We start from the raw sequence: 16,320 nt of genomic DNA, 5'->3' as shown, positions 1-16,320 counted from the left end.
GCCGATAGGTTAGTGTTAGTTTTATAGAGGTGCTAGCCGATAAGTTATCTGGACGTTGACGTTGCATCGTCTTATAAGGATTGCATATATATATATATATATATATATATATATATATATATAAGTTAGATTTAGTCGATGACAACAAAGATTTTTTTGATCTATCTAATCTTGTGGATTTTATGACATCGGACCTCCGGCCGATGTATGCTCTAACCTTCGGATCAATACTTATTCTATTATATCATATTGTGAGCCGATTGGTTTCTACTGGATTTGATTGCCTTTATATTGTTGTTTACATCAAGTATCAGAATCTACATTGGACATATAGCCAATTGCTCAAAACCCTATCGACATCGGGTGGCATCGGCATCGGCTGGAATTACTCCATCAGCTTGTCAGCCGATCGGCTCATTGATCTACTGTTTGCATATCTTCTTAGTTGCAGGATCAAACTGACTGGCACGTCCGCATCTCATCAATATTTTAGACCTGCACTGGAGCTAAGCAGATCTCCCAGGCCAATGTGTCTTTTTCGCATCAACATTTGCGGCCATGTTTTTCACTACCAATGTGTGTCGCGGTGGGTTAGGGATCACCATACTACCTGCCCTATGTGTAGGGCCGTGGTCTGAGAGCTTCTGTGCCCTTGTGTGGGCCTATAGATTGAGTGTTACTCCCTCCGTCCCATAAAGCGATTTCTGGGGGGAGGCTTTGTCCCAAAAAAAAAGCGATTCCTTCACAAAACACCAGATATTTTATCTGTGTCGCATCATCTGTGGGCAATAGTGGGCCGCGATCTCTCTCTCCTCTCCCACCACAGAAACATCATCCCTTCCCTTTCCCGGAATCGCCGCTTCTCTCTCGCGTATTCCTCTCTCTCGTTCCCTGAGTATTCCCCTCCGCATCTCCCTCCCGATCCTCCCGCACGGCCAAATCGAATCCGCGACGTCCAGATGCGAGACCTTAGCAAGCTTCCTACCCCCTCCGCACCTCCCTCCCGATCCTCCCCGCACGGCCCTCCCCGCTCCACGCCGCTTCCCCTCGCTCCCGCTTTTCCTTTCGACGTTCTGCATTCACCAGGATGCGGGCACTCAGATGTGGTGGCAGACAGTTGCAAGGGTTTAGATCCGATGAAGGAGGCAGCTCCGGTGGAAGGATTCGGCTTGGTAGCAGCGTTCATGGAAGCGGCGGAACGGTTTATGGTTTTGATTTAAGATACGCGAGCCAAGGCGGAGGAGGCGTGCCGGCTTGCGGTTCTGATTCAAGAGGCTACGGCAGGAGGCGGATCGAATGCGGCAGCAGTATCGAAGCTTTGCAAGGTGGTGGCGACGGCGAGGGGTGGAGGCGGTTCAGATGCGGCAAAGGCATTGGAGGTTTGCAAGGCGGCGGATGTGATGCACAAGGAGGTGGCGGCGCCCGCGGATCTGATGCAGGAGGGGACAACGGCGGAGGAGGTGGCGGCGCCCGCGGATCTGATGCAGGAGGGGACAGTGGTGGAGGAGGTGGCTTTCCGACCTCCTTTTCTGATTCCGGCGCCAACAGCTGGGGACATTGGTAGTGATATGCGTGGTTTACTTCCAGTTGTGGAAAGCATATCTCATGGTGAGGTGAACAATCCATCGTACCACCAATGGTATCTCCCGCTCCATCTCCTTGCCACCAATACGTTCTTGTCATGCAATGAAAACTGCTTTGAATGGCGGATGTAGCACAGTTGCACAGGGTGTGGTTGCATACTGTTAATAATAACCCTTGTGTGTTCATTAGTACTAGCTCTATATGGTTAGTTGTTCATTTTAGGATTTATTTTCTTGTAATTAGGATTTATTCTCTTCCTTCAACAATGGCTTTAGTGTATTTGAGTGACGTCTTAGCAGCCCTTCTTTCAACATCCTATGTAGTGTGCTCTTTGGTATACCTGAGGCTGATGCAAATGACTGTAAAGTGCCTCTTTGTTTCAAGGGAACATTAGCAACATCTGTTAGGTTGATTTCTTTCTTTTTGCGACCACAATTTTTTTTTCCTAGACCTTACATTAATTGGTATTCCCTGGGCACGGCATTGCTTCACTCTTCGCCAAATAGCTTGCACTCTAGCCCTTTTCACATTAAACATTGCTGCAACTTAAGTTGTAGCATTTTTTTCTCAGGATTCCATTGTTAGTTTTTCCAGCCAATGCTGCATATATCTGTTGCCTTTGTATTTTGGTCAGATTTTTGTTTTGATGTTCACCTTCGTCATCTGAATCATCCAACTCCTCTTGTTCGAAAACAACTTCCACATCACCCGCATACACGCCGTACTCTTGCATGTCTACAACAGCAATTATAAGGTTAGTCATATGTACCAATTCAGAATTTTAATATTTTATTGTCATTGATCAACATGCTTGCAAAATTATGACATAACTTTTTAGGTTCACCATGTGGTTTTATTTGTAATATGATTTAACTATACATATCACATCTAAGAGGGACAGAGACATTGACACAATTTAGTTTATGTGCTTTCTTTCAGATTGCTGTTGTAGTGAACCGATTGACATGACAATTGTATGTAAATACAAGATATCAATGTATTTATTGGTCAATCTCATTATTCTTTGTGATTTACTATGTGCTGAAATGTCTAATTTACAATCCTGAATTGTTATTGCAACTAATACAACCAATGACACGATTGGACTACTGTAGGTAGTTGGCATGATATAATATTACTAACTTCTAATTAAAAACATGGTTTGGGTAAAACCACATTTTATCTTTTTTTTTAAGTCTGATAGTCATGTCGGTTAAAGGGCTTACCTGGATGGTATTGTAGGTCTTCCTCATCGGCATCAAAGTTGAGATCAAAAGGAAAGGCATTATGGTTGTGACCTACATTTACTTGCAGAACTTGATCCATGGCATCAACATCGTCTACAATAACAAATACCATGTGAGTACCATGTACAAAAACAATACTTTTTGCCATGCAGATTATTCTATATTGATCCATGGTTCCATATTTGATGTTCTGTTGAATTATGTGTCCTTTTATATGACAAAGGTTTAATTGGTCAAAGACATGTCCATCTCAGTGGTAGTTATACTGATGGAAGTGCTCATGATTATTTTTCCCCAATTGTGTTACACATTTCTTATCAAATCTTCCGATTGTGATTTTATCTTATTTTGCTGGTATACTGATATTTGGGTCATACATGAATGAATTGTTTGTTTCTATACAAACTTTCGTGCTGAAGTTTAGAGCTCTGTGTACAACATTGGAGGTACAACCTAACTTTCTTTTATAGTACTAGCTGAAATTATGACATTAGAAAGGAATATATATAAATTGTTTGCTTATTACTCCAGTTCATGATTTTACACATAGATGAAAACAGTGCCCATGCTTTCTGAATTCTCATGTTTATTCGCCCATGCTTTCTGAATTCTCATGTTTATTCCTACTTTATATTAAGATGATGTTGCTTGAGCTACAGACAATTTAGGTCAATACCAGTACTATAAAGGAAACTATCCATGCAGAATCTAGCATATCTAGAATCTAGTATAACCTCTGATATTATGGAAGGGAATGAATTTCATTATGCTCAACTCATTGATAGAATTGAGTTGGTAAATATCAAAGAAAAAAAATCAAGTCATAATTGTTTTCTCAAACTTATCAAAGACCAATTTTGTTCCAAGAAGATAGCAATTGCATCAATGCACATGTTATAGATCATTTTTACAGAGAAATGGCAAAGATTTTAGAGTGATTTATGCAAGCCATATCTACAAAGATCAATTGTTTTCTATTCATGTTTACAAGGTTACCTAGATGTATTTCTTCTTGGTGGTCAGATGCATACAAGTTGAGATCAAAAGGAAGCACATGGTTGGCACCTCCCTGGAAATCACCTCCAGGAAGCTCATGATTGGCACCTCCCTGGAGATCACCTCCAACCTGGTCATCCTCCTGATCAGCCACTGCTGCTTCTTCAGCCACTGCTTCATTGAGGTTAGGTACAGCATGTTCATCTCCATCATCTAATGCTATATTTAGATCTAAAGCCATGGATGTGTTTTTGCAGAGTTATGAAGGGATAAAGTGGGAGGGAAACTTGTGTTTTTGCAGAGTTATGAAGTGATAAAGTGGGAGGGAAACTTCTGATTTGAAACTTGTAGGGTTTGTTGTGGTGGGGTGTGCTAAACTGCTAAATTTGTACTACATCCCGCCAATGAAGTGGCGCTTAACTCTTCATTCAAATTATTTGGCACCTTGGCGCCCTATGTCTGCCTGTGTGTTTGAGTATGGAGTACTACTATTTTATTAATGTGTGGGAGTAGTAATACTTTATTTGTACCTAATGATTGGGTGTACTAGTACCGAGGGTAGTTTAGTCTTTTGCTCTTTGTCCTAAAACTACCTTGGGCTTCCAGGAATCCCTTCTTTCTAGGACGGAGGGAGTATGTAGACACTGCAATGAGTACACGCATATGTATGCTGCGATACGACTATTTGGGTTTCTATATTATCTAGCTCAACGCAAGTATATTATTGTTGGCATATGATATAGTACTGTCTTTTTTATATTATATAATATTAACTACTAGCAAAATGATTTTAGTAGGTTGCATGTTTTTTATTGCCTTTTTGTTTTTTTGTGTATAATAAAATAACCACTACTAAAAATGTGACATATGTGAGGGTCTACAGAGATCATCCCCCACCCCTTTGAATCACAGGAATGAAAAAATAGAGGAATAAGAAAAACATAGAATTCTGACAGGAATACAAGTGTAAAACAGAGGATTGCAAAACACAGGAAAAACATAGGAATGACTGTTTGATTGGGCCGCAGGAAAAACACAGGAATTTAAGGAGAGGTAAAGACTCAAAGGATTCTTTCTATAAGGTTCTACCTCATATTAAATTTCCTCTAAAACTTACATGGGAAAAGACAATCCATAGGAATTTCATAGGATTCTATAGTATCCATTCCTTTGATTCAAAGGGCTATATAGGAAACAATTCTATAGAATAAAATTCTCTAAAATTCCTATGAATTTCCTTTGAATCAAAGGGGCCCTTAATGTTGAGAGATTTAGTTGGAGAGGAAAATAGAGAGAGCAGAGAGCAAAGAGATGTAGATATTTCCTTCATTGTCTCTATATGTGGTGCTATTGGTTTATTTTTTTTATTAACTAAATATGTTCATCGAAGGTAAAAATGGAGAGAGCGTGGATGTTTGTGTTATTGGCATAATTTTGCTTGTTGATAGTTCATTTGGGCATACCAGATTATCTAGAATAGTCGGTGTAATTAGCTAGTGATTTGCTTAGGAAATCAATTCAATTAATATATGTACTCCTTCTGTCTCAAAATATAAGCATTTTTAGTATAGTGACAGTCAAATATTTTGAGCTTTAACCATTAATACAAAAAAGAATAAAAAATATCAATCATGTAAAATTAAAATTTATGTTACTGGATTTATCATCAAACAAACTATCATAGTATGCAACTCTTCTTATTTAAATCATCTTACTTTTATAGATATTGTTGATCATATTAGCATCTCGAAGACCGTGTTAGATTTTAAAAATACTTATATTTTGGGACGGATGGAGTAGGAATTTGTGATGTATTAGATGGTTGTGCATGTAAATTGTAAGGTGGTCATAGCATCTATAGTCATGATTGGAGGTAGATGTAACCTTGATAAGTGGCTAGTACATTTTCGAATTCATTCTTAGTATTGATAAATCCTGAGCTTCACTTGATGCACTTAAGGCTCTGATTGACTCATGTTACATCTTTTTTAAATAAATTTTAATATAGGGATATGTTAAAATGATTAACCGCATGATTTTATCGTACTATAGTCATATAATACCCAAGCTTATATATGATGTGCCAAAATTGAATGATTTTGTGACTTGGTAGATTTCATTTCATGAAATTGACGCTTTTTTTTTACGCGAATCGCCATCCTCCTCCTATGATTCTTCCTGTACACGCATTCTTTTTACACGAAACGCTGTCCTTCTCCTATAATTCTTCCTCCACACTCCGCTACGAGAGCTACTACTACGAATCTGGATAAAGAATATTTTGTAGATTTATAGTAGGGAAAATTGGAACCATGCTATTATAATTTTGTAAAATTTGAGATATGTCATTCTGACCCACATGTTATTAACTCATGTGGGTACTATATATCATTGAGATACCGATGTCATATATTAAACTTTATAAAATTATAATGGTATGATTCTAAATTACGCTTTATGGCAGTAGAATGGAGTATCACATTGATGTTGCCGAAATATTTTAGGACGGAGGGGATACTCGCTAGTTGTACGGCTTCGATGGCGGCTGCGATGAGTACGACACCCCGTACACCGGCGGTAACGGCAGCTTCCCTCCCTCCTGCGGCCGGCTCCCGGAGCTCCTCGGCGGGGGCGGGTGAGATGGGGTCGTCGGCGTCCGTGTCCCCAATCTGCATCGCCAGCGTTTCCCCCGACCTCTATCCTCTGCGCCTTGGGCGTCATCCCGTTCATCGATCCGCATCCTCATCATCATCAATCTGGAGGGCTCGATCTGTGTGTCGCCGCGTTCCGGCCTTAATCGATTCGTTGATGCCTACAAAGCAGATGGGAGTCATTTGGTAAATTCGATGTAAGTAATATTTAGGCATTGGCCACCTTGCTATGATGGGTTTACTGCGTTTGAGAACTACTAGTATTTCCAGTTTTTTTTTGAGGGGGCTGATTGGTTCTTGATTGATCGGTATTTTTTGAATTTTGACTAGCTATTATGTAATTTTTCTGCCTGTAATTTAATTGGAATGTTTGCACTCAGTTTCTAATTATCGTCCCTAAATCGATCAAAGATGCTGCCCCAAATCGATCAAAGATGTTGTGCTTTGTTAACTTCACATCTCTTCTTCTTCTTCTTCTTCTTTTTTCCTGAAGAATGCTTCACATTCCAAACGACCAAACGTACCAGCTACTAGTACTTTTTTTTTCACTGGTAATTTGGGCACTCGAAAATTACAGGTATATTTTCAGTAAAGGGGAAAAAATGTATTGTTCCTGTTCATAACCATGGGGTTAAGAATCACACAATAGTAGCAGGCAGGCAGGCATATTTAATAAAAGTTTTGCAAGTTTTGCATATTTCACACATAAGTGGCGAAGTCTGGAGCAATCGGGTACATAAATATGAAATCTCGTTATATTTATATTTATGGTACCTTTTTTTTACTAAACGGAGCCTGATAAAAGTCAAGCATCTTCAGACTTCAGTACTACTACTTGCTTCAAACAAATGGTCCAAAGTCAAACATTACTGCAACTTGGAGTTTACTTAGAATCTTGATAAGAAAAGTAGAGAGTTTGGAGTAGTAAGTAGGCAGGGAGTGCAATGTCCATGCCTTAGGGCATGTTCAATGGTAGAAACAAGTATGGTCTCTTGAACAATAAAAAATTATTTAGAGACCGTGTTTTTACAATAGTTGAGACAACAAATACTCTAAATCATTAACTTAAAAAATATTCCTTTTGTTAATATTCTTTCCATTTTTTTACCCTCACGCAACCATATTTCCATATTATAATGATTAAGAGTCGTTGTTAAGCCGTTGTTATGCATAACAACGATGTTTTGTCTCTCCTATTTCTCTTTCTTCCATGTCAACAAATATTCTTAATTAGCAACGCTAAGAGGCCACTATTGACAACCATTGTACATGCCCCTAGGCTTTCTTGCCTACTGCAAGCTGCTACAGGGGAACTGGAGATTGCATATTTCTCTTCACATTCAAAGATTTGAAAGGTCAGATCCTGTTTCTTCCTTCTTCGGCTGCTTCCTTGTGGTGAATAATTTCCCAGAAATGGGGCATATCCCCCATCTTATTCCTTTTTTCCCCAAATTTATCAAGAACCCTTGACTGCTATAGCTGGATGTGTAGGTTTGATTCAGTTCAAAGATATCCTTCTATTTGGATGCTTTTTCATTTTTGACTCTTGAAACTTGCTTGAATTAACCGTCAAAAAAAAAACTTGCTTGAATTTGGAGTGCAGGTGTCATTCAAGTGAGCAACAAAAGGAGCTTTCAGATCTATATAGAAGCTTTCCGGATTAATACATCAGCTTCTGAAAAGAAAAGAGAATTTTCAATGCATGGTGCTGGGCTAAGCTTGATGTCTTTGTCAGGTAAAAGAAAAATTGTTAATTAGGGAAAGCCAATAATAGCACCAGTGAAAATTTAGTTTATATCATGTTGGGATGGGCTGGTGGAATTAAACAAAGGATACTATCTGTGTTATGCTGTTCATACTTTTCCCCTCAAAATGATAAATGAATGCAAGTATGGTAAATAAAGTTGATTTCTTTGTGGATAGAGTGGCATGCTTCAACTATTTCACTAAGCTTGTCTTTGAAATTTTGAATGTTTCAGAGCTGTAATTTCTTCTGCCAGATTTTACTGGGTACAACTCAGTTGCTGAATCTGGAAATAACTTTCAAGATACCCATTGATAAGCACTGTAAATCGATTGACAACATACAGGAATTTACTTGTTGAGAAGTTTGCTTGATGGCAACCATACTAGATTCTTTTGTTGGATTATGTATAAAAAAGGTACAAGGCATTGTCATGGAAGAGGCAATATTGATACTAGGTGTGGATGAAGAGCTCAAAGAACTGCAGAGGAGGATGAAACAAATACAGTGTTTTCTCCATGATGCAGAGCAGAGGAGGATAGAAGAAGAGGCTGTTAACAATTGGCTTTGTGAGCTGAAGAACGCTATCTATGATGCAGATGATATTATTGACAGGGCCAAATTTGAGGGCAATAAGCTTCTAGCAAATCACTCTTCACCCTCTCCATTACCGATAAAATCTATTTCATGTTGTAACCTCTCAGTTACGTCTTGCGTTCGCAATGTTCAGACTCGTCGCAAGATTGCGCTCCAGATTAGAAGGGTCAACTATAATCTTCAGAGGATATCAATTGACAAGACATTTTTAGCACTAGAGAATGTGAAGGCTACTTACAGAGTACTTGCACCAAGTAAGAGACATACATCCCATCTTGTGGAACCCAACCTTGTGGGGAAGGAGATTAAATATGCTACTTCAAGATTGGTGGAAATGATACTTACACACAGGGAAGAGAAGGCATTCAAGGTTGCAATTGTTGGAACAGGTGGAGTTGGAAAGACAACACTAGCTCAAAACATATACAATGATCAAAGAGTGAAAGGTAATTTTAGCAAACATGCCTGGATATGTGTTTCTCAAGAATATTCTGAAGTTAACCTTTTGAAAGAATTACTTCGGAATATGGGAGTACATGAAAGGCAAGGTGAAACTGTTGGAGAGCTCCAAAGCAAGCTTGCTTCTACCATTAAAGATGAAAGCTTATTTGTTGTATTGGATGATGTATGGCAGTCCGAGGTATGGACAAATGTGGTACGAACTCCATTTCATGATGCTGCTAAAGCAACAATTTTAGTAACAACTCGAGATGAGTTGGTTGTGCGAAGAGTAGGAGCAGAGCATCTCCATCGGGTTGAGATGATGTCAACAGATGTTGGGTGGGAGCTACTTTGGAAGAGTATGAATATCAAAGAAGAGAAAGAAGTGGAAACCTTGCAACACATAGGGACCAAGATTGTCAACAAATGTGGTGGTCTTCCTCTTGCAATCAAGGTTATTGCTAGTGTTCTAGCAACCAAGGAGAAGACCAAGAACACATGGGAAAAAGTTGTAGAAAGCAGTGCATGGTCTATGAGCAAGCTTCCAGCTGAACTTAGAGGTGCTTTGTACCTAAGTTATGATGATCTACCACACAATCTAAAGCAGTGCTTCCTTTATTGTGCTCTCTATGTCGAAGGTCAGATGATGCATCGTGCTGATCTTGTGCGGTTTTGGGTTGCAGAAGGCTTTGTCGAAGAGCAAGAAGGCCAGTTACTAGAAGATACAGCAGAAGAATATTACCATGAGTTGATTTGTAGGCACCTTCTTGAACCGGATCCTTTTTATTTCGATCACTACAGGTGCAAAATGCATGATCTCTTGAGATATCTTGCTCAACATTTATCAAGAGAAGAGTGCTATTTTGATCAACTACCTTTAGAGCCTACTTGGTCTAAACTGAGACGTATTTCAATTGTCAACAAAACAGATATGTTATCTAGTGTGGTTGAAAAAGGTCACTGCAGAGTAAGGACTTTGATGTTTTGCATGTCACCAAACATAGATAGTGATGTCTTCATGAGGTTTCCACATCTTCGAGTTTTGGACTTGACTGGCTCAAATGTACAAAGAATTCCAGACAGCATCAACAGCTTGATCCATCTACGTTTGCTTGATCTTGATGCTACCGATATATCTTGTCTTCCAGAGTCCATCGGTTCTCTCACAAACCTGCAAATATTGAACTTGCAGAGGTGCTATGCATTGCATGATCTTCCAATGGCAATCACCAAGCTGTGCAGTTTAAGGTGCCTTGGTCTTGAAGATACACCAATAAACCAGGTGCCAAGAGGAATAAGTAAGTTGTCATTACTTAATGATCTACAAGGGTTCCCTGTTGGTCATAGCTATGTTAACACAAGAAAGCAAGATGGATGGAACTTGGAAGAGCTGGGTCATCTTTCGAAAATGAAGAGACTTGACATGATAAGATTGGAAAATGCCATGCCTTGTGGTACTTCATCATTGCTACTAGACAAGAAACACCTCAAATTCTTAAATCTACGCTGCACTACACACGCAAAGGAGTCATATACCATGGAAGATATTAATAATATTGAGAATGTTTTTGACGAACTAAAACCTCCATGCAACCTAGAAGATCTTAGTATTGCTGGATCCTTTGGTCAAAGGTATCCTACCTGGCTCGGTGTCGATTTATCTTCGCTGAAAATCTTGCGACTCATTGATTGCGCATCTTGGGCACATCTTCCGGCAGTTGGTCAGCTGCCTAACTTGAAGTGTCTGAAGATCATGGGAGCATCTGCTGTAACCAAGATTGGACCTGAATTTCTTTGTGACAAAACAGCTACTCCCAGGTTCTTGGGGGCAGTAGCCTTTCCCAAGCTTGAATGGTTGGTCATATCAGATATGCCCAATTGGGAGGAGTGGTCATTCACTGAAGAAGTAGTAGGAGCTTCAGATGGAAAGAGTTGTTCTGAAAACAACAAAAGGGTTTTACAAGTGATGCCTCTTTTGCAGAAATTGGAACTTGGGGACTGTCCAAAGCTTAGAGTTCTTCCTCAGCAGCTAGCGCAGGCGACCAGCTTGAAATGGCTCCACATAGAGAGGGCTCAAGCTTTGAAGGTGGTGGAAGACCTTACTTCCCTTTCTGATTCCCTTTTACTCAACAAGTGTGAAGGTTTAGAGAGATTGTCAAATCTTCCTCAAGTTAGAACTTTGTATGTATCTGAATGTCCTGCTTTACGGTGTGCCGGGAAGCTGGATTGTGTTCAACAATTGTGGTTATCAAAGGATTTGCAGATGGAATTTCCCCTTTGGTTATCTTTACTTAAGCAACGGCATCAACAACTTCATGGAGAGGAATTAGATCTCTACACATGGTGATAACAAATGATCAGTTAGAGCAAATTTATTAACAATCTTCTGTTTTGTTTGTGTATATTCTTTTTTCTCTTTTTTTTTACCTTCCTCGCCCTTTTTTTCTGTTGCATGTAAGTTTGCTACCTCATGTATTTGAACATGTACTGTATATAACTAAAAAAGGTGTTTACAGAACATTATGAATATGATTGTTTTCTCTAAAGCGGAATGAATATATTTCATTGACATGGTTAAGATCATACCTTGCTTCAATGTCTTTAGAACAATGGCTATCCATTCCCCCCATGAAAACAGAGAAAAAGTGTGTGATCCTGTAATATTCATGTTGCCCCCAATATCATTGTTGTATCTCTTTCTATGAGGAAATTCCCAGAAATGCTTTTCCAAAATATATTCACTCAAATTTTGGGCATGTTCCATTTCCATAAGAATCGACAAAAAAAAAAAATCATTGTGTTCCGAAGGGCCCTCAGAAGACCATTAACATTTTACTGACAATAGGATAAGGAAATTAATCCTTCCCAACAGCAGTGTTGTCCCCAATTAATTTAGCTGAAGATCAATGGACACATACAGGGGTTGGCCCATCTGTGATCTAGCTAGCAATTAATCTGATTAATTATACCATCATCTGAACCTGATCAGCCACTGTTCTTTGCATAAGTTTTTTGTCAGACTTGACCCATGTAATGATATGATATATATTCTGGGCAAGCAAACTGCCCGATTTGTGCCATTGCCAGTTATTTGTCACACACACCTAACGAGATAATAATTGAGGTTGATCCAATATTATCCTGTCTGCTGTCAGCATATGCAGGCCCTGATCACTAATTGGACCCAGCTCAGGATTCAAATTTAATCATGTGTGATTTTCAAAACATTTGGTTTCACAGTATACATTGTTACAACTAAATATCAATAAATTATTTTCATCTCTTTCTCATAAGATTAAAGCAGTAGGGACAAGTGGTTTTACATTTTTTTTAAATAAAACAGTGGGTCAGGATCATCTGACTGATTATAAATATATTAGTAATAAGAAAGTAACATTACAGTAAGTGTACTGTAGAGCTAAATTAAATAATTGTATATATGAATTCTACTAGCTTGTATTAGACTTTTGCATGATATTTGGATCTTTTTTTACTTAACGTTTTTTTATTTATTTAGGGACTTCGGGATATGACTTTGACCATTACTTTGTGAATTTAAATTAATTCATAACAATAATATTATGAAAGAATTTATGTGATGAATATAATTGTATAATTATATTTAACACAAACTTATATAGTTTTAAACATATTAATGGCCTTTGATGGTTACGGATACTGGAGTGTCAGGTAAAGAAGATAAAGAATGGAGGTAGTATATGAGAATGGTAAAATGAATAATCAGCCTTTGCTTCATGATTTCATTTCATCGAGCGAGATTGTGACGGTTGCTTTTTTGATTATTGAGAATATAAATGACTATTTTGAGACATAGATTTACTAGATTTGCTGTCTTCTCGTACAGAAAAAGGGGAAAAATTCATTGGTCGATGGGGTTGGTGTTACCTTGGAACAGAGAAAAGATACACGATCTCATAACTAGATTGGGTAGCATAGTGGTGTGCAGAAATAGAATGTTTGCTACTCCATTAGTCATGATTACAATGGAAGAAAAAAAGAACTAGGAGAGCACGTGTGCTATATCGTTGCTCTTTGTTTTCATGCTTGAACTGTGCCTCTTTTGATCTTTCCATGTAGCTAAGCTTTCATTGTGTGGCTGTATTGTGCATATATATGGTGACATTTTTTCTAGAGTAAAATGCATGGATGGTTATTTCATTTGTTTAGGTGTGTCATATAGGTCACTCTACTTTTAAAATATACATATACATCACTAATTAATGTAATTTAAGTGGCTCATTTGCTCATCTAACTATCCACACGAGTATACTTTGTACACGTGGTATGCCACCTGTGATTGAAAACAATTACTTTTGAACATGTGCAGAAAACAGTACGTGTATTTTCCCCTTTCTCATAGCACTAGCATTTGGAAATACACGAAATTAGAGGTACTATAACCTAATCATTTCACTTGTGCCTGTTTTGATGAGTTCGTCTATATCTTAGTCCTCTCTCTCACTTACTATCAAACCCAACGGCGACAATCAATGAATACAAACAGTGACAGAGGCAAAATCCTAGGCGGAGGCAGCGATGACAAGCTATGACTATAAACAGTGATGAAGGCAAAATCTTATGAGGTAGCGGCTGTGGATGTGTAGATGTAATTTTTTTTTTCAATCCTAGGTGGCATCCTATATATACAAGGTGTGCTCACGTGGAAAGTTTAATGGCTAAATGACTCATTTAATTCGCATTAGTGATTAAGATGTGTATTTTGAAAGTAGAATAACATATATGATACATCTGAACAAGTTGGATGACCCTCCATGCATTTGACTCTTTTTTTTTAATGAAGGATGGTTAGAATTACTTACTAAATTGCTTGTTATATTGAAGATATTTTTTTTTCTGTAAGGTGTCATATTTCTTCAATTGATGGATATTTAGGCATGCATCAAGTTGGATTCTATGTGTTTTTTTCTATATAATGGTCAACATGCGAAAATCAGAATTTTGCAGGAGCCTACTTAGGAGATCCGCTTGCGAAAAATACTGGGAACTAAATATAAAGAACAAATCCTCTCACTCTTTCAGCTCTCCTCTCTTATCCTCTCCTCCCCCTCTCTCTCACACACACTCTCACTCTTCTCTTATCCTCTCCTCCCCCATCTCTCTATCTCTCACTCTCTTATCCTTTCCTTCCCCTCTCGTGCGGCGATGGACTGGAACGGCCAGCGGGTCAGCCACCGGCGGCGGGCAAGAGCTTCCAACGCTGGGCTGGAGTGCCGACGAGCTCGACAATGGATCTCGCACGAAGGTGCGCGGCAAGCTCGGGTGGTGGCAGTGACACCGCCCCATGTGGATCTATCGGCGGCAGCCCTCCCTCGCGCGGATCCAGCAGTGGGGGCCCTCGGTAGCGGCAGCGCGGGATGGTGGCTGGCTCACAGGCTACGGCAACGGCTGATCCGACGACGATGATGATGGCGGGCGGTGGATCCGACGAAGACGATGACGGCGGACCGCGAGCACCATGACAATGATGACACCGGTGGTGGCGGCAACGATGATGTTAGGCTTTTGGCCGGCGGCGGGCTAGGGTTCGACCGATTTGGTGTTTCGTGATTTCATTTTATTTTATTTGTGAAAATTATTTTCGTGTGCGCTCGGTATAAGTGACCGCATGCGAAAAGACACCTTGGGTGCATGCAGGCTGCTTAGCCGCATGCAAACATCGATTTTGTTGTAGTGTGGGATACCAAAATTTTGTACTTGACTCGGAAATTATGATCCACAATATTCACTTAATTTTCTTAAATGAATTATTGGTCCAATAGAAAAAGATAGTACTCCCTCCATTTTATATTATAAGTTATTTGACTTTTTTCCTAGTTAAACTTTAACTAAGTTCGACCAAGTTTATAAAAAAATCTAGCAACATCTAAAATATTAAATTAGTTTCATTAGATCTAATATTGCATATATTTTAATAATATTATTGTTTTGTGTTGAAAATACTAATTTATTTTTTATAAGTTCGATCAAATTTATAGAAGTTTGATTAGAAAAATAGTCAGATGACTTATAATATAAAACGGAGGGAGTAATAACGTTTAGTCCAAAAATTCTAGCCAAAAGTGCTTCCTTGATATGTGTGGAAAGTGGATAAGGAATCCGGACCTATGGCAGGATAAGCATGGATAAGCATAGAGATAAAGGGAAAGAAATGGTTGTGTAGTTATGCTCAGGCTTAGGTTTATCTCTTTATCTCTCATATATGAGGTGGAGAACAACGAACAAATTATGGCTAACAAGTGTAGTTTTGGTTGATTCCTGTGCCCTTCTTGACATGTGTGCTGTCTAGTTGTGCAAATCCTCCAAATAAACTTAAAACATTGTTCGTCACATGACATGTTATTTGGTTTGCTATATAAATTATGCATATTTCAGTTTAGTCTATTTTCTTTTACTTCAGCCACTTATACTCAATGCATCCTAAATCTCAACATACAAATATATCACATTATGCACTAACAATGATTACATCTTAAAACTCATACAAGCGTACCGCATCATCCCTACATATATTATTTTCATTATATTTTAACATATCATTATTCATTATTTCTAAAATATTTAACATACATTATCCACCCATTTTATAGTAAAGCATGGGATATCATCTAGTTAATTAATTGAGTTTGTCTCACCAATTAACATAATATCAGCCCTTCTATTTCAACTGATAATGACTCAAGCTCCATGTCTCCACCTAATTTGAATCTGGAAGCACACAGAAGTTGGATACGTACTGATAGGAAAGCTAGAGTTTTTAATTGGACCTCCGAACGCTAAACCATTTATAATATTAGTACTAACTAGATAGGTACCCAGCGCGTTGAGATTTCTGTGATAAAATAGTATATATGAGTTGTTAAAATTTCTATCTTACTTACTATACGATTTTCTTTCATGTGCTTATATGTTTGCACCTCGATTAATTATCCAAAGGTTATAAATGGTTGTGTTGTATGATGTGGCTTTTGGGGAGATGAGATACAATTTACACCCTTGATGAATCATTCAAAGGCTAAAA

The 16,320-nt window shown here is 38.6% G+C and overlaps 1 protein-coding gene and 1 pseudogene across 2 annotated transcripts; both read left to right on the top strand.

The window, feature by feature from the left end:
- Positions 1-776: 776 nt before the first annotated feature.
- Positions 777-4,361, top strand: LOC127754785 (uncharacterized; annotated as a pseudogene).
- Positions 4,362-6,325: 1,964 nt separating this feature from the next.
- On the top strand, positions 6,326-11,878 carry LOC127755954 (putative disease resistance protein RGA3). 2 transcript variants are annotated; one of them, XM_052281559.1, is made up of 4 exons: positions 6,326-6,675; positions 7,758-7,833; positions 8,082-8,213; positions 8,458-11,878. In XM_052281559.1, the coding sequence occupies exon 4, from the start codon at positions 8,596-8,598 to the stop codon at positions 11,605-11,607; it is 3,012 nt and encodes a 1,003-aa protein (XP_052137519.1). In that variant the 5' UTR covers positions 6,326-6,675; positions 7,758-7,833; positions 8,082-8,213; positions 8,458-8,595; the 3' UTR covers positions 11,608-11,878. The 2 variants fall into 2 exon arrangements, with proteins under 2 accessions (XP_052137519.1, XP_052137520.1); XM_052281560.1 differs by lacking the exon at positions 7,758-7,833.
- The last annotated feature ends 4,442 nt before the right edge of the window (positions 11,879-16,320 follow it).

This window comes from Oryza glaberrima, chromosome 11 (genome assembly GCF_000147395.1).
Source record: "Oryza glaberrima chromosome 11, OglaRS2, whole genome shotgun sequence".
Lineage (NCBI taxonomy): Eukaryota > Viridiplantae > Streptophyta > Magnoliopsida > Poales > Poaceae > Oryza > Oryza glaberrima.
Note: the sequence above shows the minus strand (reverse complement) of the source record. Positions and strands in the feature narration are given on the sequence as shown.

Bases quoted from the DNA above. Each gene is read 5' to 3' on its own strand.
- LOC127755954 (XM_052281560.1), top strand. From the start codon at position 8,596: ATGGCAACCATACTAGATTCTTTTGTTGGATTATGTATAAAAAAGGTA.